The 23,486-nt window shown below is 36.8% G+C and overlaps 2 protein-coding genes and 2 pseudogenes across 2 annotated transcripts; 1 reads left to right on the forward strand and 3 right to left on the reverse strand.

Annotated features, from left to right (window-relative positions):
* Positions 1 to 1,653: 1,653 nt before the first annotated feature.
* On the reverse strand, positions 1,654 to 6,449 carry LOC104773251 (annotated as a pseudogene).
* Positions 6,450 to 6,707: 258 nt separating this feature from the next.
* On the reverse strand, positions 6,708 to 7,842 carry LOC104773252 (annotated as a pseudogene).
* A 9,131-nt stretch (positions 7,843 to 16,973) lies between these two features.
* LOC104773253 (protein FAR1-RELATED SEQUENCE 8-like) lies at positions 16,974 to 18,848 on the forward strand. The gene has a single exon (XM_010497832.1). It carries the CDS (start codon positions 16,974 to 16,976, stop codon positions 18,846 to 18,848), a length of 1,875 nt encoding a protein of 624 aa, XP_010496134.1.
* Positions 18,849 to 20,216: 1,368 nt separating this feature from the next.
* Positions 20,217 to 23,217, reverse strand: LOC104773254 (uncharacterized protein At3g43530-like). The gene is made up of 6 exons (XM_010497833.2): positions 23,011 to 23,217; positions 22,513 to 22,663; positions 21,656 to 22,381; positions 21,409 to 21,576; positions 20,775 to 21,299; positions 20,217 to 20,318 (listed from the first exon to the last, which is right to left on the reverse strand). Exons 2-6 carry the CDS (start codon positions 22,654 to 22,656, stop codon positions 20,217 to 20,219), a joined length of 1,665 nt encoding a protein of 554 aa, XP_010496135.2. The 5' UTR covers positions 22,657 to 22,663; positions 23,011 to 23,217.
* Between the last annotated feature and the right edge of the window lie 269 nt (positions 23,218 to 23,486).

The raw sequence follows: 23,486 nt of genomic DNA on the forward strand, positions 1-23,486 counted from the left end.
TCTAAGAATTTAATAACAGTTTGACTAATTTAAATACGGTCAAAGCATGTAAACCAAAATCTAACATTGTCAAACAAAAATGTTATGATTCTTTGGGTAGTCCTTCATGGTATATTGCCAAATTTCGAGTACCATCTTAATATATAGCATTTACAAATTCCATGGTGTTATAATTTGCTATCAATGTCCAATTTTTTATATATAATGTCCGGATTGTCTATGAGGCTGGGGTCTAAATATTTCATGTTACTTTCTTCTCTATGTCGAAGCTTCAAAAACAAAATAAAAGTTGTTTTTTTTCTTTAGTCTTCTCTAGCTACGGAGTTATAATCTTCATTCTTCTCCCATCAAACACTCCCAACTCTCTGATTTCCAAGATAATTTAGAGTAGGTAACGGGTACGTACACTGTTCAAAACTTAGAGCTAACTAAAAAAAACTATGCAATTTCAAAATCATCAAATTTAACATACACCGTCCAAAAACTGTGATTTAACATAGGAACCTGGTGACTTTAGATACTACTTAGCCTATACGGACTGCAGCAACCTCTTAGCTTCTTCTCGGACCATGTTTCGAGAGAGAGTTATTTGTCCACTTGGTTCAGATTTTGACATTTCTTTTTTTTTTTTGATGAACAAGTAGAGAATGGTAATTATTTGAGTAATGTTGAGTAATATTGATATTGATGATGAGAATAGTAATTCTTGTCTAGCTAGTGATAATGATTTTCATGTATGAATATAACGTATGGTAAATCTAAAGTACCCAAAAAATATATATATTTTTAAAGTACCAAAAATATTCATTAATTAGTCTCACTCTCACGTATTTGTGTTCTTCTACGGTCTAAAAATACCTTGGTTCTGTTAAGTTTAGAAATCCATCCTTAATTCTTCCTCGTAGTGACTAACGTAATAACATGCAAAGACGAACCTGATCTTTGGACAATGTACGTATTGTTTGGACTATGTGTCCAGCAGTCAGGACAGAAACAAAGGCAAATTAATATAGGTCCATTGGAGATAAGAGTGGTGAGTTTGGGTACTTATGCTTTTTTTTTTTCCGTATCAATATTAAGTTTTTATACAATTTCCGCAAATTTTGGACAGAACTACAAGTAGCAGAAATGAAGAAAGGCTAAGGAGAACAACAAACACTATAACACTACACACAAGATAAGGAAGCAGAAGTGAAAACCAAAAAGAGAGAGATCCAGGAAGAAACACCGATTCCGAACTACGAAGCTCGGACATTTGCATGATTTCCTCAATGGGAATAACTTTTTTGTAATATTAAAAATAAATATATCAATGCATGTATCAATAAGGGTTATATAGCTAGATCAAAGTCGTGTAAGAGACTCAAAAATAGCATGACCACATTTTTTTTTTTTGGTTACTTAATTAAAATACCATGCATGAAGAACAAATTTCAAGTTGACCCAAAAAAAAAAAGGAACAAACTTCACTCTACTGTTGCCAACCTTTACTTTCGATAAAAATAGAAGTGAGAGACCAATTGCTTTGGTCACATAATTATAACTGATAACAATATCTTTGTGGAACCAAAAGGGCCTTTCTAAATTTCCGTAAACAATTGGGAAGAAACTAAAAAACTATCACGATCATCAAAGTTCATCAAAGATCATCAAAGTTCATAGAAAGTAAAACAGCCACTGATCAAAATTCACAATTAAGTACGAGTTGGCATGTTGTTGAACCTCTAGGAGAGAGTAACAAATCCTGGATCATCATCTCAACTGGAACTTGTCTTTCTGGAGCGTCCAAAAACAAGATTGTCCCAGTCTTCAAGCAACAAGCATTTCTCAAGATATATTTCACCAGATGTCTCTCTTTCTCCGTCCCAAACATCCTTGTCCACTTAAAAGTTTCAAGACTCGATAACAAACATTTAGGAACACAATTTAGTTCATCCTCCCAGGGAAGCAGTGGATGGAAATAACCCTCTTCATGACCCTGAGATAATTTAAAAAAAAAAAAAGAGAATATTAATCGAAATAAATTAAAGCATAAGAAAATGACTTTAAACGAACAAACTTACATCATGCAGATAGACCTCCAGCTCTTGTAAATTTGGAGAATCTTTGAGTAACTGGGCAAGTAACTTTGACCAATCATAATCACATTGACACAACTTTAGATGTTTAAGATGATTGAAGACAATACCCTCACGATATAACGCCTGCACACGACGGCAAAGGATTCATGCAACATTAAGAAAACCTGGTTTGGTGTCCTAAAATGAGATTGAAATGAAAACATATATTACCTCAAGGGGATTGGCTCCTACGCATAATGAAAGCCGCTTAACAAATGTGATTGATGTAACAAACTTGTCAAAACCAAGGTATACAGAATCAATTTCCACTTCCTCCAGCTTGGGCATAGTGTTAGAAGAGAAGGAGAAACTACCATTCTCACTATAATCCTCAGTAACTTTGAAATACTTCAAAGAAGGAGTTCTTACCACAAGCTCACGAAAATCATTATTTCTTATTATCTCAACAGTTAGTCTCTGTAAGGACGGGACATTTACCTTCCATGTTCCAAAATAGTCAAATTCACTTCGTTCCAACACTAGATCTTCGAGAACAGGGCAACAAGAAAGGAGTTTAGTAAGAGAATTCTCATCTGAGTAAGTCACATGTCGAAGGAGCAAAGTTTTCAAGAAGGGGAGACATGCCATGCGAGGAACATCGATGAGAACATCGTCATTCAGGTTCAAGATCACTAGCGATTTGCATATATACAAACTACTAGGCAATCTAGCAGGCTGCCTCATAAAATAAAATGAATGAATTCCTCTGAAGGCAAGACTTAACTCACGGATACAGTGAGAAACTGCAAATGCAACCCATAGTTCGATAGCTTGAGGCTCAAATGTTGGTACTGGCCCATTGAACTTGAGACGCAAGCTTTCTATAACTGGAGCTTTATGAAATGGCAAATTCAGATTTATAAAACGCTTTAACCTCTCTTGCTCAGCAGCAGAATAATCGGAGCAATCGTACTCAAGCTTAGGCAACCACATCCAAAGAAACTCCCATCGCTTGGATAAAATACTCGTGCTAACTGCAGTTTTAGTTGGGAGAAGCAGTAGTATCTTCAAGATTAATTCATCAGGCAACCCACTAATCTTGTCCTTATCTTTAGAATCTTGACATTTATCTTTTCTTCTCATCGTTGATTCTCTTGCTATTTCTCTTGTCAATTACTTAAGCGCTGTCTTAATTGCAATACCAAAGAAGAACATAAGATAACAAAGAAGAACATAAGATAACCGAAGAAAATCTTAAAATGTCATTGGTTGGGAGTTGGGATGATGTATCTAAGGCCTAGGCCGACAAACATGCTTGTCCTCTTAATTTAATTTTCATGAATGTCAATTCCTTAAATTTAATCGTAAATGTTCACTCAATACTTTGATACCATATTTATGTAAAATCTTTAACAAACATATATCCAACAAAGCCATTTATGTTCCATATGTAACAAATTTAATGTCACCCATTTCTCCGATTATGTAAAAATCATAATTGTATCAACTTACCTCATGTTCTCGACGCAAAAAGGAGCATCAAACTGCCTTATGATTTAGAATCAGATTTGATTTCGCTTGCTTCTAAATTTTGAATTTCGTAGAAACTCCGCCGCCGTTTACCCTCTGCTATCCATTAAAATCGCCTCTTTTCTCTCTCTCTCTAAAAACATGTATCATGTTTTATCTTCAAACCCTAGAAGTATCTAAATATCTTTTAAATATTTTCAAACGACGTCATTTCGAGAAGAACAATAAACGACATCGTCATGTTTAATAAAATAATTTCTATTTAAGCATTCAATAACAGTTTGACTTACTTAAATACGGGTAGTGTATGTAAACCAAAATCTAACACTATCAAACAAAAATGTTATGATTCTTTGGGTAGTCCTTCATGGTATATTGCCAAATTTCGAGTACCATCGCATTTACAAATTCCATGCTGTTATAATTTGCTATCAGTGCCTACTTTTTTTTTTATAATGTCCTGATTGTTTATGAGGTTGAGGTTTAAAGTTACCTGAATATATATAGGACGTGATACTATATATATTTATAAAAAATTATGTGTTTTCTTCTCCCACCCGGCCCTCAATGGTCATCAAGACATTATAGTCACCGTCCAATCAACTCTTTAGAAAATATTAGAGTGGAATCTGCTCTTTAGAAAAGAGTTACAGTAGAAAATATGGATTTCGCTATCAGAGATATATATTTGCGCATGAGTAGTCATAAATAAAAAATAAAATAAAATTCGTACATAAATTTTTTGTTTAAATATTGACCAACAAAAAAACCTTCATATTTTCTCAAATTATCGGTGTTAAATCTCTTTTACTCTTGTAAATCATTTCATTCCTATTGTTTTTAAGTTTTAACTGTCTCGTACGTATGTTTAAATTTATAGAAAACCAAAACGGAATATTTTTTTTTATTTGTTCTAAACCAAGTTTTGGTTTTTCAAATTGCTAATATATTTTGTTTAATCTAAAGAAAAATTAAGTACACATTAGGATGGCAAAATATTAGCTTAGCACTTTGAAATTATCACAATTTATTTATCACTAATCTTGTTTTGTTAGTATTATACGTTGGCAACCACAATGAAACAGTAGAGAATGATAATAGTTTAGGCACTGTTGAAAGATAATGATTGTTCTTCAAGAGTTACATCTTTGATCACATAATTATAAGTCATAACAATCGCTTTGTCGAAGCCAAGATCTAAAAATTGGGAAGCAATTTCCAAACTATCAACACTGGCGGCATTGAGGTGATCATCACGTACGGTTCATATAAATGAAAACAACAAAGTAGTATGAGTTGTTTTCGAACCTCGAAAAGAAAGTAACAGCTCCTGGATCACCATCTCACGTTCATCTTCAGTCTCTAGAGCAGACCGGAACCAGATTGTCGCAGCCTTTAGGCAACGAGCAGTTCTCAAGATGTATTTTGCCAAATCTATCACTTTTGGTGATCCTTGTATCCCTGTCCACTTGAAAGTTTCAAGACTCGATAACAAGCATTCAGGAACACAATTCAGTTCATTATCCCAGCGAAGCAGTGGATCCAGATTACTCTCTTTATGGTCCTGAGATCAAACATTAGAGCATGGCTTAAACATAAGTTACGGTAAATTAAACCAAAACAGAAGGATTCTATGGAAGAAACTTACATCATTCATATAGACCTCTAACTCTTGTAAATTAGGAGAATCTTTAAGTAATCGAACAAGTAGTTTCGACCAATTTGGATCGCATGGACATAGCTTCAGATGTTTTAGCTGGTTAAAGACAATACCTTCACGATACAACGCCTGCACATGATGAAAAAGGATTCAACCTCAAGATAACCTCAAAAAGTGTTCTAAAATGAGATTGGTAGATAGATGTAAACAGATTACCTCTTCAGCATTGACTGGTATGCATCATGAAAGCCGCTTGACGAATGTGACTGATCTAACAAACTTTTCGATATCGGGGTATGTCGAATCAATATACGCGTCCTCCAAGTTAGGCATATCTTTGAATTCGAAGCAGTAGCTATTGTCCTCAATATCAGTTACATAATCTTCTTTATAATCCGTTACTTTGAAATACTTCAAAGAAGGAGTGTCTATCACAAGCTCCTCAAAACCAGAACGTCTTGTTATCTTTAGGGTTAGTCTCAGCATGGACGGGACAATTACTCTAAATGTGCTAACATCCTCAAAATTATCACCTCGTTCCAGATATAGATTCTCGAGAACTGGGCAAATGGAAAGAAGTTTGGGAAGGGACATGTCACCTGAGTAAGACACACGTCGAAGGGACAAAGTTTTTAAGGACGGGAGCGACGCCGTACGAGGAACATAACCCACGTGAACCATGTGTTTCAGTTTCAAGATCGCAAACCATTGTATACAAACTGCTCGGCAAGCCAGTAGGATAGCGCGTACAAGAAATGTTGAGATTTAACTCGCGGACGCAGCGGGAGACTACAATTAAAACCCACATAGTGATATTTGCAGGTTTAACTAGTCGATACGATGGATTGGGCAATTTGAGACGAAAGCTTTCTATGACTGGAGCTCTATGTAATGGCAGATGACAATCAATAAACTCGCGTAACCTTGCTATGTCATAGAATGAGGAAACGTACTGTATCTTTAACGTCGCGCATTCATCCTCTGACTAATCATTAGAACTGTACTCAAGCTTAGGCAACCACATCCAAAGGAACTCCCATCGCTTGGATAATATACTTGTGCTTACAGCAACTTTTGTTGGGAGAAACAATAGTACCTTCAATAGCAATTCATCAGGCAATTGACTTATATAATCCACGTCTTCACAATCTCCAAAACTCTTTTTTCGGATTTAAGGAAGATTCTCCGATCGTTGACATAAACACCAATTTGTAGAATACGAAACATTTGTTAAGGCGAGGGAAATAAAAATAGAGGAACAGAAAAAACCCTAAATAAAATACTTATGATCTTTATGAATTAATTGTGTACTGTTTTAAATTCTAAAAATCTTGGTCTTTTAATTAAAATTGTATCCTCCAATGGTAGTATATAAATATGGGTCTCTTATTTCGAAAATATTGTTTTTTGAAAATTTAAAAGTTTAAATAGATTAAACATTTAAGATTTTATAGAAATAAAAAAATATTGCATTTAATTAATTTTTAAACATACAAATCATAAAACAAACATAATACATTTTACACAGTAGAAGAGCAATTCATAAATGGAGAAAATGATTAATTGTAATAATGATTTGCCCCAAACGGAGATTGTAATATATTTAATTGTAATAAAATGATGAATTCATAAATGGAGATTGTTTTCAGAGATTGAACATAACTTTGATGGCATTGCTCCGACGAGCATTGGTTTCAAAGGCATCTTCCACTTCCTTCTGAGAGAAACCGAATCTGTGGGTTATGAGTGGCATTACATCAATCTTACCACTTGTAAGGAACTCAAGACACAAGGCCATGTGTTCTTGTACCTGAATACACCTACCACATCTACCTCCCTGTCTCAAAATAACACATTTACTTGTGGATCATGGGATGGTTTTCAGAGTTTCTTACTTTATTGGTTATTGTAAAAACTCAAAAGAGGTTACCTTGCAGCTGCAGGAGTGAGAGGGACAGTCATTATACCATGACCCATTCCAACAAGACAGACTTTACCACCACACTGAGTGGCTGCTAATGCTGTCGACATGGTTTTGTTAAAACCCGCACCATCGAATGTCACATCAATGTTTGACCCCATAGCTTTCTGAATTTGTTCAACCTCAGAACCAACAGACACACACCAACATTTATGAATGCTAATATGCTCCTACAATTTTAATGGAGACAATAAAAGAGATTTTTAAGCATCAATAAGAACCTTGTGGCATTGCATCAAAAAGGAACAAGAAGTGATTAAGAGTTCTTACACAACATAGAAGTTCAATGTATCTTCTGACTGATCATCATCATTTTGGTAACCTTGAATTCTCTTTTTGGTAAGAATCTAACAGTTGAATTCTCTTTTTGGTAACCTTGTTCTCTGATGACGCCCTAACCAAGCATAATTCCCTCTAAGCGAATAGCAATACGGGATTGGTTTTTTACAACTCTTCATCCTACAATCCCTGCCAAGCTTGGTTGCATCAGCCATTGTTGTATGTTTAAGAACATTACTGCTACCACCAGACGAAAAACGTCTTGAACCATTTGAATCAAACAATACTTCTCCTTTACAAGGAACTTCATGGTGAAGAGGAAACAGTGCCATTTTCTTCAGGTCCTGTCCATTTAAGAGCAACATGTCATTAACATATATCTCTTCATTCACCAAAACCCAAAGCAAAATTTTACAGAAACATACAAAAAACAAACTTTAGAAATGCATATATCAAGTTTTAAAAAATCGAAACTTTAGCTCAGCCCTTCTAAGATAATCATAGAAACCTAATTGGGATACAGAGATCAGATTTAGGATAATCTCATTGGGGCATTTAATCAAACAACAAAAGGGCATAACTTTTTCAAGATCCCAACAGTGAAACGAGTAACAAAAGCCAAGCTCTTTGAAGTGAGAAATTGTCTTCTTCATCACCGTTTCCTTCAGACTTGTCGTCAATTAACGAATTCGAGAGAGTAGAATCGAAAACATTTGGGAAATATCAGAAGTTTGAGAAATCAATTCAAAATTTCAATTTTCCCAAACTAATTGACTCAAACGACATCAAGAACCCTCAATATAGATGCTACTGCTATTTAATCGAATCAGCGAGGAACTTGCATGGAAAAACCTTAATTTAAAGTGTTTTTGCTATGAATCAAATCAAAAACTTCAATTTGGTAAAGGAATTTGAAATCTGAATTTACCTGTTTGATAAACAATCCTCCAAAGCTTATCTTTTACCTCTCAACCTCTCTACTCTTCTCCTTCAGCGTCACCGCCACCGGATCGAGATGATTCTCTTTCAGTTTTTCCCTGCCTTCTGATTCCAAATTCATTCGTCGTTTCGGGTATTCAATCGCGAGAGAGAGGAAAAGAAATTGAGTTTAGAGGATTTTTTTTTTCCTTTTCTATTATTTAGTTCGACCAACAGCATTACGACAGATAGCGTCTCTTAGAACATAATCGGGTATACTATATAAGGGGCTTCCTTAAGTTTTTTTTTTTTACTTCTGATTTATTTTTTTTGATTCAAAATTTTTAAAACTCTTCTAAAAGCTTATCGAGGGAGAAGGTCTAAATAAAGAAAAAAGAGATCCGGTTCTTAAATATTAAGCCTAAACAGTTGGACTTATTTTTTTAAGAGATTTAATGTAATAATATTGGGTTTTTAAAATTAGTCATTAATAAGATCATGACACGTGTCAAGTACACTCATGTGATGTTGATATGTGTCAAAAATTTATTATTTATCAAAACAGCTAACTAAAATAATAACATAAAAAATATTATTTTTTAAAATAGTTAATTAAAATAATTACATTAAATCTACATAATATTTACATCTTTATATCTTAAAAAAAAATTCCTAAATCAAAAAATTATATTATATGTGTATTATTGTTAATCAAGAAATAGTGAATAACAAATCTTAAAAAATAACATAAGATTTTTTTTGTCAACCATTGGGCCACAATTGGCCGGCCCATTAGCCAAATTCCTACAATCGTAGGAAACGGATCTTTGGTGTGATGGTGCCTTCTACAAATTGACTTACCTCCTCCCACTGCACTAAGGTTACTTCACAAAATAACATAAGTTATGTCAAAAGAATTATTATTTTTGAAACATAATAGGAACAACTAATTAAGAAAATAACATTATATCTAGATAAAATTTACATGTTTATATCAAAAGCTTTAATTTTTGTTTTTTTTTCTGATATAATTTTGTCGATCTATTTTGGATATTTTATTCGTGTGGGTTCTTCAATGGAAGCTATCAGATGCAATGAAATGGAATCAAAGTATATAAAGCCCGCTAAATTAATCGAGGATGGAGATACTGATGTAGGTTCCAAAAGTAATTCTACAGTTAGTAGCGTTATAAGTTTTAAAGATCAGTTGGTTGATGTATTTGGTCAAAATCTAGAGTTTTCTCTTCTGTATAATGTCAATGACTCCGATACTAAAACAAGAGATGCTTGACCGAGGAATTGAGAAGCGATTTTGTAATTTGGGAAATTGGAACGATAAACCGTTTTAAAATTGATTTCAAACCTGATTTATGTGGTTTTCTATTGAATTTAGTTTGTAAACCGTTTAAATCTAGGTATATAGAGAAATATATGAGAACTTTTGATTCAGGTAGAAATAAGTTGAGAACTTAGAATATTTGAGATGAGGTCATAATTCTAAGTAGTTTTGGTACAATGAGATACTTCTAAGGATTAAATAAGGCAGACATCCTTAACATGATTATGACATATGTAATCTTATTGGGTTGATATAGCGGTTCACAACCTTATTGGGGATGCTCAGTTGTGTTGGAGTTTAGTGGCTGCTAGGAGAGTGTAGAGGGATATATCTTGGGCTGACTTCGTCTTGGAGTTCAACCGCAAGTATTTTCATAGAGAGGCACCAGATTGGTTGGAGGTGCATTTCCTTCAGCTAGCTTAGGGGACTCGGTCAGTGCGGGAGCTTGACTTGGAGTTCAGTCGACTTCTGAGGTATGTGGGTCGGGCTATGGAGTCTGAGGAGGCTCAGATCAGAAGGTTTTTGAGGGCCCTACGTGATGATTTGAGGGTTCACTGTAGAGGTCGGAGTTATGCTACACGTGCAGAGCTGGTTGAGACTACGACAGAGATCGAAGAGGACATCCGGGCACAGTCAATGGCGGTTAGTCCAGCAGTTTAGCCTAAGGAGGCTCAATATCATGGAGGTTCTAGCAAGGGTGGCAAGCCTGTGCAGGGAACCAAGAGGAGGTGGGAGGCTATGCAGAAGCCGATTGGTGCGGGTTACTTCGGTTGTGGGAGCATGGATCACAAGGTTTCTAGCTGTCCCAAGAGGAGTGCTCCGACGGCAGCGGCTCGTGTATGCTATCATTGCAGGGTGCCAGGGCACATCAGGCCCTTGTGCCCCAAGTTGCAGCCAATGGCAGTGGCAGCGTTGCAGCAGGTGCAGCCGGGAGGGCAGCATGTGGCACAAATTGAGCAGGCGCCACAGGTTTACACGATTGAAGAGACTGGTGGAACCAGTGCCAGGGCGATCACATGTATAATTTCTGGTACTCTGTCTTTGTGAATTCTTAGAAAGTTTAGATTTTATGTTTTGTCTGTGATAAAATGGTAGGTTCTCAACAGATGAGGTTTGTGTAGGGACCCTGTTGGTGGGCGGGTTTAAGTCCCACGTTATGTTTGATTCTGGAGCTACTCATAGCTTCATTACTCCGGAGTGTGCAGAGAGTGCAGATATCAGAGGAGATCCCGGGGAGCGAGCCGGAGTGGTCAGAGTTGCTGGAGGCAAGTTTCTGAGAGTGATTGGACGGGCGAGAGGTATTGATATTCAGATCGCAGGAGAGTCATGGCCAGCGGATTTGCTTATTAGTCCTGTGGAGTTGTATGACATTATCTTGGGGATGGATTGGTGGCATCGGCATAAGGTTCATCTGGATTGTCATCGAGGAGATATGTGGCGGCCCTTGTGGCATTGAGATTATCCTTGTGTGGTCATGAGGTATTCCAGTGAGGGATATGTGGTTGGTAGGGTATTGTGTTGTTCTACGCGAGCCACGGGAAGGAAACCTGGTTAGGGATAGGACTTAGACGTGTTCAGAATTGTTTGCTCACGACTCTTGGGGGACTTCGGTTCTCCTAGTACTATCATATTCTAAGTCTTTGTGGCTTGAGAGTATGGTTGGTATATCAACTTCGGATGACGATCCGGGGGCGTGCTGTAGGGTGGCAACCCGAGAGACGATTATTGGAATTCCCTATATTATGGCATGCGGGCTTCGACCCGAGGAGGAGCCAATATCATGGCATGCATGCTTCAGACTGATGAGGAGCCAATAAAAACTCAAGGTTTAGGCCTGTGAGTAGAGGAAAGTCCAAAAGTCGAGAGCAAATAATGCTTGGAACGTGAGTATATCGCCTAGAGGTAACCTTTCGTAGTTCGGTAGGAGGAGTGCGGGCCGTGGAGATGGTTGCACGGGAGTCCTTGACTTATGATTGTTCGAGATTCGAGGATGAATCTATGTTGGTTGGAGAGAATTGTAACATCCGCGAACCAAACTCTGCGTTTTGGGGGTGGGTGTCGATCGACACCAAGGGGGGTGTTGGTCGACACCAATGTTTCCTAGTTCGACCATATTGATTTATTAATCGATTTGGTTCGGTTTGGTTTGGGAAACCATTGAACCGGGTTACTTAAGTGGGTTTCGACGACAAGAAGGGTTTTGGGAAGTTTATTTGGTCGCCGCTTTGTTGTTTTCGAGAGAAAAGGGAGAAAACATTGTTCTTGAACTTTTGAGAGAGATTGGTGAGATTCTTGGCTGTTTCTTGAGAGCTCCAAGGCTAGGAAGGAGTTCGGAGCTTGCTAGGAGGGTTGGATTCGTTGTTGTTGGTCAGAATCTTCCTGCAAAGAGGTGAGTGCATGACCATGGCTGATCTAAGCCTGTGATTCTTTGTTCTTGCTTATTTGTTGCTGTTTTTGTATATTTTCTTGCTGGGATTGATTGCTACAGGTTCCTAGAGATGTATATGGCTTGGGTTTTTAGTATTGGGCAATTTGGTGGGGTTTGGGAGCGAAATTCGACTATCGGCTTTGTGTGGATCGTGGTTGCAGAGGTAGTGTCGATCGACACCAGTGAAGCGGCATCGATCGACACTGTGAGGTAGTGTCGATCAACACCAAGATCCAGTGTCCAGCGAGATGATATTTGCCTTCTTGGTTTGTATGCTTTGTTTGTTGATTGTTTGGAACATTGGTATCACAATTGCTTGTGTGTATAGTCCAGTAGATGGGAGGATTGCCACACTGAGTGTTTATCAAATACTCATGTATCTCAATTTGTGTTTGTGGTGCAGGTAAAGGCAAAGTGTGATCGTCGAATCAAGGCAATGAAGAGGAGGATGTTCTAGAGACTCGATTGATTGTTGTCTGGCATTGCTAGATTGCTAGAGTTGGGTCAGTACAACATTGCTAGGTTGCTGGTTTTATGTTTCCTAATGTTTGGTTATTGGAATTTTTATACTTTGATTATTGGTTATTTAATTATTGGATAATGATTGGTTTATTGTTATGGTCTATGTTATCCGCTGTTGTATGTTGTGGTTAGGTGGCTAACGGGTATGGAACCACCAGCTATAGAGTATTTATTTATTTATTTATTTATTATTATTATTATTATTATTATTATTATTATTATTATTATTAATTATTTATAAAAAAACAGGTCGGGACAAAACAAATAGTTTTTATTAGTCATGTATGAAATATTTTATTTATTTAAGTAATTAAGAGTTTCAAAAAAACTCAGAAAACGATCTTACATGTGAAACAGTTGAAGGAAAAAACTAAAGTCGATGAGAAGCCAATTTCAGAGGAGAAGGAAGATGAAACTTCTGATAAAGATGATCTGGTTTTTTCTTTTTGACGTAATATAGACTTCTGAAAATATATTTTGTAATCAAAACAGAAAATAGAATATAATAAATCTATGTTGAATATTTGTTGGAGAAAATCTATAGTAAAGATTTGAGGTAAACTGAAGTAAGATAGAACTTGACCAGTTCAATTAAATCGATTTAATAATATAATGATAAAAATGAAAATTAACATTAATATATAGTATTAAAGTAGCTTGACTACAGTATAAAAGGCAGCTACGTTATCAAACGATCGAGATTGAATTATGAAGGTGTGAGTTATTTATAAATAAATTACATGTGGCTCAAAATTTGAAAGTCTATTAGATCTCTTTTTTTCTTAAGTCCTCGTAGTATTTTAAACAGTAATTATAACCAAAGTGAGAATCTTACTGTGAGCCACACATAAGATTAATGGAATCTCCATTTAACATTGGAACCTGTATTTTCTTTTTTGTTTTTTTTCGGATGAGCATGCTACCAAAGTTCTGGAAATCACCTTGATCCTCAGTTAAAGATTTACAGTGATCTATGATACCGATTCAAGCCCATTGAGAACAGAATTACCCAATAATTTAAAAAAAAAAAATGTAGATTTCAAATGAAGCAAACAATTTTTAGGAAAAAAGGAAATACTACAAAAAAACAAAAAACATCAATACACGTTGCGTCTTATCCAACACATACGTTCTTGGATAGACATGCTGATGAACACTTCTTTCATCCTCGACTTTAGAATTTCATTCAATGTATCATAACGAACATTTTCCTCCAAATCAGAAATTTCTTAAATAGCTTCCCATAAATTGTTCTTTTTCTTCTCAGCTTCTCTTGAGTGGCTTCTCTTTGTTGTATCAAGCTAACAACTTGATTGCTTACCTCAATTATTTCAGTGAACTTCTTTTCCATACAGACACTATCCATGCTTGAATTCGAATTACCAGAGTCTTCACCATCTCCACTTTTAGCTCTTTTTTTTAGGAAGTTGTTTATCTCTCTGGCCCCCTTTGCTTTGTGGCATACTTGAATCTCTCGACACTGATGCTTGAGATCCATCTAAATTTCCCATATTTCCAAAGATACTTGAGTATAATTCGCATGGATATTTCCCATATTCGCATATTTGGGCGTCAGTATCATCTCCTAAGCCAACAACATTTTTTCCCGTAGCTAATCCAACATCAAATATTAGCTGTAAATCTTCATAGTCTTCAAATGTTTCATCACGCATGCTTTTTTTACATGGATGTGCCTATAAAAAATATATTATAATATTACTAATTATTAAAATAAACAATTATAAAAATATAAAAACTCAGTTACCTTATCATAATCATCCCACACATGGTTAGGAGCTGTAAACTTTTTAGTTACGGGATCCCACCCAAATCCAGAACTAAACCGAATCAGCTCTAGCATGCTATTATAGAGATTTTTCAAATTTTTTCATTTACTTTGATAGTTGTTATAAGTTTTCTCACACTGAAGTGCAGAATTCAAAACAGGCAGAATCTTTTTCTCCACTGTCATCTTGCTTATACCACCACTTGTATCACACCAACCTTGTTTGATACCTTCTGTGAGGAGTCTGATCAACATTTTTGTTTCTCGTGCATTCCACGTTTCATATGGTCCTTTTTTCTTTCCTTGTGGTTGCGGATCTCCCATTATGCTTCTAGTAAAATGACACCCCATTATACATCTAGTAAAATAACATTTATCAAATGTAAACATATATTCTAAGAACCTATAAACTTTAATATCAAGTATCATTTGAGAATACGTATAGATTATGTATGAAACAAATAATTAAATTTAAAGTTTAGTCATGTATGATACTACGATAATTAATTAGGTAACTAATAATCTCACAAAAATACAAAAGATGAACTTACACGTGAAACCCAATGAGGCTGAACAAGATAACAGTGTAACCTACAAGACAAACAGGAAAAAGCAACTGTATCAAAGTGTGATAGAAAATTGCCATAGATTAATAACTTAAAAAAAAAAGATATACGAGAACAATTACTTAAGATTGCAATGGCGCACCTATTTTTTTCATCTTCTTTTCTCTTACTGTGTTATATAGACTTCTAAACAAATTGTCTAATTTAGTGGCACCAATTTCGTTTATGAGGATTTAGTTAGTGGAATGAGGTTGGCTAACTTAGTGGCACCAAGTTCAACGAGTGGAATGAGGTTAGCTAATTTAGTGGCATCAAGATAGTGAAGAAGGTTCAACAAGTGGAAGGATAGAGAGCAGCAAGATCGTTTGTAATCAAAATAGAGAATTAAAAAAAAGATGATTGATCTTTGTATATCTTCTTTGGAAAACCATTACAAGGATATATACAAAACAGAAACGTAGTCAACAAGACTAGTTAGGGAAACTTAAGGAAACTAATAAGTGTAATTACAGAATGTGCGGGATATGATTTGTGCTATCGAATAATATCCTAATACCCCCCTCAAGCTGGACCATGGAGATCGAGAATGCCCAGCTTGGACCGAAACTCTGCAAAACAAGTCTGACCAAGCGGTTTTGTGAAGATGTCGGGAAGCTGTAAGGTACTTTGAACATGGAACAAGACAAGGTTGCTGGACTGTATCTCATCACGAACAAAATGGCAATCATTCTCGATGTGTTTGGTGCGTTCATGGAAGACTGGGTTTGTTGCAATGTGTATTGCGGACCAAACTCTACGATACCCTTGCAATCAAAAGTTTATTCTCATATACCTTTATGTTTTCTAAGTACCCTTTGACAAAGGTTGACCAACATATGGACCAACATATACCCCTAAAAACATGTGGACCCCATCAATTTTTCTCCACCAATCGGGTTCCTTCTCTCTCCCCTCTCTCTCCCCTCTCTCTCCCCTCTCTCTCCCGACCTCGTCCCGGCTCCCCCATTTTTGCTCCTCTCCCTCGAGTCCATAGAAATCGATTTGATTCCAAACGAAAGCAAAATATTGGGATTGAAGCAAACAACAAAGCAAAGCAGAAGATTCAGGTGATATTCTTACGTTTATTTACCAATGCAATTAGGGTTCTTGAGTTTCATCCTAAAGCAATTAGGATATATACCTTGAATGCTCATTCAATTTATTCTCATTTGTATTAGTGTCGAAATGGGTCGCATACTAAGTGGATTGTAACACTTCATTCGAACTGAATCGTAAAAATATTCCGAAATAAATAGTGATTTTGTGGAGTCGATGTAGTACAACTGGTAGACTAGGTATAACTGATACGGGTACAACTGGTAATAGTTTGGTACAACTTAAACGGGTACAACTGATACAATTTTGGTACAACTTGGTAATACTATTTACACGACAGAGGTTCCAATGTGAGTTTTTTATTTTATTTCAGGCACAATGAATAATAATCGTCGGATAATCATCGTTTTTGATTACGGGGGATATTATGCAACAAGGGAAAATGAACTAAGATGGATTTCAAGAGAAAAAGTTCATCAATCTCTTAGAATGGAGACATCTATTGAAGAGGTCAGTTATTCTGCATTGGTGCAGAAAATATGCAGAAAGGCGAAGGTTGATGAAACTATGACTGAGCTGAAATTGAGTTACGTTCCCGAATCAGTGCATCCTAAGAGACCGATACACATACATGATGATGATGATCTGATGTGTTATTTGGAAATGAATCCAGATCAATTCCAAGTTTTGCATGTGGAAGTCGTGAATGATGTTGAAATAAATCAGGGGGATGAGCAAAGTCGAGGGACTGCAGGTTGTTCACTTAATGAGGAGTTGATTCTAATGAGCCGTTTGAACGTTTTGAGATGATGGAGGATAGTGATGGGAACATGGTTCTTTATCAAGAACAGTCTGAAGAACGAGCAATAGCAGATAACTGTGATATGATTGAAGGTTCTGATGTCACACCAGTTGTAAATCGTGAATGGGAAGATGGTTTGGATTTCACTTTACGTCAAGAATTTGAAAGCAAGCAAGCAGTTAAAGATTTAGTTGAAAAAGCTGCACACAAGAACTGTTTTGAGTTTGTTATTGTGAAGTCGGATACTATGTTGTTTGTGGTTAAATGCTGTGAATTTAAAAGGGGTTGCAAGTGGTCTTTACGAGCTGCGAGGAATGGGAATTCAGACAGTTTCTCGGTCAGAACTTACAACAAGACGCATACGTGCTTGAGGTCAGATACAAGTACAATGAGGAGAAAAAGGAGAGGCACACCACATTTAGTTGCATCAGTTTTGCGTGAAGATTACCCATGTTTGATAGACACTCCAACTCCCAAAAATCTCATCCCTTTGGTTCAATCAAGAGTTGGTGTTAAAGTGTCTTACTCGACCGCAAATAGAGGAAAAAAACTAGCTGCATATGATCTTCGCGGTACTCCAGAGGATAGTTTTAAGTTGGTGCATTGTTATATGCACATGCTGCAGACAATGAACCCAGGTACAATTTCATTTGTTGAATTGGATGAAGCACAGAGGTTTAAGTACTTGTTCTTCGCCTTGGGAGCGTGCATTGAAGGCTTCAAAGCTATGAGAAAGGTGATCATTGTTGATGCAACAAGTATTAAAAATGTCTATGGTGGAGTACTAATCGTGGCTACAGCTCAAGATCCGGATCATCACCATTATCCGATTGCATTTGGTGTAGTTGATGGTGAGAAAGATACAAGTTGGACCTGGTTTTTCAGCAAATTGAAATCAGTTGTACCAGATTGTCCTGAACTGGTCTTCTGTTCTGATAGAAATCAAAGCCTAATCAAGTCAATAAATACGGTGTACCCGTTATCTCATCATGGGTATTGTATTTATCATTTGTCCCAGAATGTTAAATTGAGCTGCAAAAACGTGAACAGGGATTTAGTTGCGACGAAGTTCATGGAATGTGCTAAGGCTTACACAGAGCCTGAGTTTGAGAAACTCTATGCTGATTTTATCAGAAGGTATCCAGCTGCAAGTACTTATCTTGATAATCATGTAGGACAGAACAAATGGGCTCGATGTTATTTTCCAGGAGCTAGATACAACATAGACACCACTAATACGGTTGAATCTATCAATGGTGTCTTTCGATTTGCAAGGGCATACCCGTTATTACCAATGATTGATGCGATTGTTAGTAAAGTGGCTGAATGGTTTAACAAATACAGGAAGATATCCTTAGAGACTCCAAAAGAGCAGAAACTAGTCCCTTTTGTTGAGACACTGATGCACACAAGGTGTTCTGAAGCAAAGCTCTTACCAGTGACTGAACTAAACAGCTATTTTCTGGAATACAGCGTGACTGGAGTTGATGGTAGTAGTTATGTGGTTGATCTGAGAAGGAAAACGTGCTACTGTAAACAATTTGATATTGACAGATATCCGTGTGTGCATGCAATTGCTGCTGCGATGGAAGCAGCAAGGAACGCTGGTAATGAGATCCAACTGCATGACTTGTGCAGTAAGTACTATTGGATGGAGCAGTGGGCATTGGGGTATTCGAGGACGATATATCCAGTTCCTATCATGTCTATGTGGATGGTCCCTGACGATGTACGTGCTAAGATTGTTCTTCCTAAGTTTTATGTCACAAAAAGAGGAAGAAAACCAACAAAAAGGATTCCATCAGCCGGAGAACATGGACGCAGGAAGAAGAAGAAAAATTCGAGTAGGAGCTGGTTTGATAGTGAGGGTTCTCGGACTTAGTTTCTTATTTGGAGAACTTAGTAAAACTTGTTTTTTCCTCGGTACAACTATTGTCATTTGTGTGTGTTTGTTTTTTTGGGTTATCTTGATAGACATGTTTGCTTATCTTTATGGGAAAACTTATTTCAGTTAAATTGTGATTATCTTCCTTAGGTTAGTTGAAAAAAATAATTATATATATTATTTATAATTTTTCAAATAAAAATAAATATGATATTTGTTAACAACAAAAATATTATATAACTAATTGAAAGAAAGAATTGTCATAACAATTTTCATCATATTCAAGGTTTACCATGAAACACCATATACTTTAAGGGTTCATTTGTCGTTGTAAACCACATATAATTACAAAAGTTTAGGAAATTATCTTTTCAAACATATGATCGCATGAACATGTGTAAATGTATCTCAATTAACCGTAAACCATGTGTGCAACTAAAATTATTGGGTTTTGACATGGTATAACTAAAAACAATAAAAAATTCGGAATTGTACAACTTGTCAAGATCGGTACAATCTGAAAACTTGGAACAACTAGTGCATTTTGGCGGCTACACATGTGTAAATTGGCGGCTACACGTGTGTAAATTGGCGGCTACACGTGTTTTTTATGTGTCCCAAACAAAATTTCAATTTTTGAAAAATTAAAATTGAAGCCAAGTATGCTAGGGCGGGTTTAGGCTCGATTTTGCGATTTCTGGGTCAAAAAAAAAAACCATTTCTCTCCCTCTCTTGCGATTTCTGGGTTCCTACAAAAAAAATCATTTCTCTTCCTCTCTTTCCTAGTTAGGGTTTGCGATTTCTGGGTCATCTCAAATCTTGAAATGAGCTACGATTCTGGAGCATCGAGGACCTCATGTGGCAATTCCTCTAATCGAGTAAGGTTTCCAGGCATCCAAAAAAAATGTCATTGTGGTTCGGCAGTAGTTGAGATAATCTCTCACTCGATCTCAAACCCTTGTCGTCGCTACTACCGTTGTGCGTATGCAGCACAAAGAAAGGTAAATATATTCTAATATTCGTTGATTATCTCTTACATTTATTTACCAATTTCTGTCTTATATGTAGCTTGTCAACGACACACATGTATTTAAATGGGTGGATGAGGCATTGGTGGATGAAGTACAACAATTAGATTTTCAAGTGGGTGTCCTCGAAGAAGAAGTTAGACAGCTGAAGATGGATAGGAGCAGAGATATGAAGAAAATTAAGCAGATCTGTTTTCTCGTTTTTTTTGGATGTCTTCTTGTGGTATGTCTCGGAAGATGGTACAACTAAGTAGAACTTGTTCTTGGAAGATGGTACAACTACGTAGTACTTTCTAATAGTACAACTAAGTAAAACTTGTTCTTTGTAATGGTATAACTAAGGATCGTTTGTCTGGTTCCATTTGACGATTGCCGGTAATTTGTCTTGTTCTTGTGTGTTATTTTGTCTGCTTAAACACACAAAGAGTTCACATACTGCCTTTAACATTCCAACCAAGTTGTACTTAAAAACATAGAGTTGTACTTAAAAAAACAGAGTTGTACCTAGTTAAACATTCCGAGTACTTAACAAAAAACATAAAAACAACCAAAGAGTTCACATACTGACTCATACAAGATTACATGCTCATTACTTTTTGGAGGGCTTCTGCCTTGTTATAATAGGACTCCTTACGACAACAGAAGGTCCCGTCCCCTTCTTACTTATAATCTTCACCTTTGTACCAAGTTGTTCTCCACTGGATCCTTCTCTTGTTCTCTTTTTTCTCTCGTATCTCACTAGATCCTTCTCCACTGGATCCTTCTCCATTGGATCCTTCTCCATTGGATCCTTCTCCATTGGATCCTTCTCCCTCTCGGCCTTCTCCCTCTCGGCCTTCTCCCTCTCGGCCTTCTCCTTCTCGGCCTTCTCCCTCTCGGCCTTCTCCCTCTTGGCCTTCTCCTTCTCGGCATCCTCCTCCTCTATAGCCTCATTTGCACCAACTCCGTCACACTCATTTGCACCAAATTCCTCGCTTGGAAAAACTCCTTCTCCATTTCTTTCCCAGTTCACATATGTTTCCACCGATTTGATCCTAGCATCCATGTCATCAAATTTTTCGTTGATTTCCTTAAACCCCTTCTTCACCAGATCTTCTAGCTGAATCAAGCTAGCTCTTAGCTGAATCAAGCTACCTCCTACCATATCATTCTCCGAATTCGCATCATCCTTAGCCACATCATTCGGATCCACATCATCCGGATCCACATTCTCAATCACCGGATTTGCCTCAAATGATCGGGCGGCCACATCTAGGTTGTGAAGCTCTTCAAACCAAATTGACTTGTGCTTTTCAATTAAACGTTTGCTCCAACCATCAGCAACTGGATCATCCGCATCATCACAGCCACCATCCTCATCTATGATCATGGCTAAAAGGCGTGCCTCCCGAGGAGTTGGAGTTAACATACTATCAATCTCCTGTCAAAATAAACAAACATAACATACTATCAATCTCCTATCAACCAATGTTACATAAATAATGAATCTGATAAGTAATTTACATAAATAATGAATATGAATAACTAACCTTAGTTGTACCAAGTTGGTCATATATTTCTTTCAAAGAAAAACCTTTCTTCTTACTTGCTTTAAACTTCATCTTGCACATCCGAGGACAGTTACGGTGTGCATGTGAATCAGAAACGTCTTCTCGGAAGGTGTTCTTTAGCACAGGAATTGCTTCAAACGCAAGAAGCTACACACAACACAAGAACATTCAATGTTTAGTTGGATCCAGTTATACTAAGTTGTACATTTTGAAAACTAGTAATTACCTCCAAAGGAATGATGAAACTAGGAAAGACCCACTGTGGACCCACAACTCCACCAAAGTGTCCCATCAAATGAAAGATGTCTTTCATGTTCTCATCAAATGCCATTCGACCCCAAGGGAATGTTCTACACAAATCAAGATCATCCACAGCTCTAAGAAAGAAAGGCTCCACAGAGGGTGCATTCTTTCCACCCTTTTTCTTCCCTATGATGACGCTAGATAAAAAATACAGTACGGCCATCTTCAAACGATCCTCTGAAAGTTTCTTCATCGAAAGTAGCTTCGCTTTGACATCTCCATATTGTATTATTTGTCCACCTTTAAATTGCTTCCGAGCAAAATTTAAACTGCCCAAACCATCCTTGAATTTTGGATACTGATGGCAATATAACCCAGAAATGATTGCCATTTCTCGGAGAGAATACCGGATGGGAGTCCCATTAACAATGAACCAGCATTCATTTTTCTTCTCCAAATGCGCTGTGCGAAGCAACAACATCCACATACCCATCAACTTATGATTCGAATCCTTAGGCATATGGAAGAAATGCTTGAACTGTGGGTGCCCTAAGAACCAATCCAACTCCTCTTCCTTAAGATGACCGCCTAATAAGTTTACCGCCTCTGAAATATAACACTTTCCAGACATCTTGAAAGGCTTCGTATACTGGGAGTAATCAAAGTACATACTCAAAGGTTGCATTACATCGGATTCATCCTCAGATTCCTGCAAGACACATATCTAGTTATACCAAGTTTTTCTAAGTTATACCCTTTCTAAGTTATACCAAGTTATACAGTTATACTTTTTAGAACGAATTCTTATACGGTTATACCAATATAGGGAGAGATACTTACCGATGAATCCTTATCATTTGACTTCTCAATTGAGTCCGTTTTATCGGAATCACGTTCTGATTCATCTCCACGAGTTGCTTCTTCTTCGAGATCTGCTGGGGGATTCGATTTTTCCACATAGCTTGGGTTCTTTGTACGAACCATTATGATTCTTCCACACATGCACACAAAAAACAACAACTGATTTCAACTTCAACTTCCACAAACCAAATTGAACATAATCTGATGAAACAAACGTTTTGAGGACTTTGTTTCATCAGAATTGAACATAATCTGATGAAACAGACGTTTGTTCCAAGCTTTTCCACAAACCAAATTGAACATAAAACAAACGCCCCAAAATCTGATGACTTTCAACGTTCTGAGGAATCAACACATGAAAAAAATCGACAAAACCCCAAAATTGAAAACCAAATTATCGAAAATCGAAACCCATATTACCCGATTTTGAAAAACAAATAACCCAAATTCGAAAAACCCCAACCTATTTCAACTTACCCAGAATCGAGTTATCCTTAGTTGCACTTGAGGGAGAAGAATAATTAACGGGAATTGAACGAGGGAGAGTGGAGTCGTGAATGAAGGAATTCGAAAAGTTGGGTAGTTAAAGGAGAGATCCGATTTCAACTGGATTGTCCGAATTTTGTGGGTTTGGGTGGGTATAAGGTGGTTGGATCTGTAAATAACAGAAATGATATAGGTTTATTTGTCTTTAACCACATTTTTGATTTAAAAAAAAAAAAAAATAATTTGTTATTTTTGCAGGGGGATATGAGAATAAACTTTTGATTGCAAGGGTATACTAGATTTTGGTCCGTGTATTGCTGACTGACTATCACAATAGAGACACATAGGTTGCGGATGAGAGACACCAAGATCTGTGAGAACTCGCTTGAGCCACTTAAGCTCCTTGGTGATGTAGGCCATTGAACGGTATTCAGCTTCGGCGGAGGACAAACTGACGGTGTTCTGTT

Source organism: Camelina sativa, unplaced genomic scaffold, assembly GCF_000633955.1.
Source record: "Camelina sativa cultivar DH55 unplaced genomic scaffold, Cs unpScaffold00506, whole genome shotgun sequence".
Taxonomy (NCBI): Eukaryota; Viridiplantae; Streptophyta; class Magnoliopsida; order Brassicales; family Brassicaceae; genus Camelina; species Camelina sativa.

Coding starts and splice junctions, on each gene's coding strand:
- LOC104773253 (XM_010497832.1), top strand. CDS start 16,974: ATGGAGGATAGTGATGGGAACATGGTTCTTTATCAAGAACAGTCTGAA.
- LOC104773254 (XM_010497833.2), bottom strand. CDS start 22,656: ATGGTTCGTACAAAGAACCCAAGCTATGTGGAAAAATCGAATCCCCCA. Junction 22,382..22,512: donor CAAATGATAAGGATTCATCG/GTAAGTATCTCT, acceptor TGTGTCTTGCAG/GAATCTGAGGATGAATCCGA. Junction 20,319..20,774: donor AGGATGCCGAGAAGGAGAAG/GCCAAGAGGGAG, acceptor GGAATGTTAAAG/GCAGTATGTGAACTCTTTGT.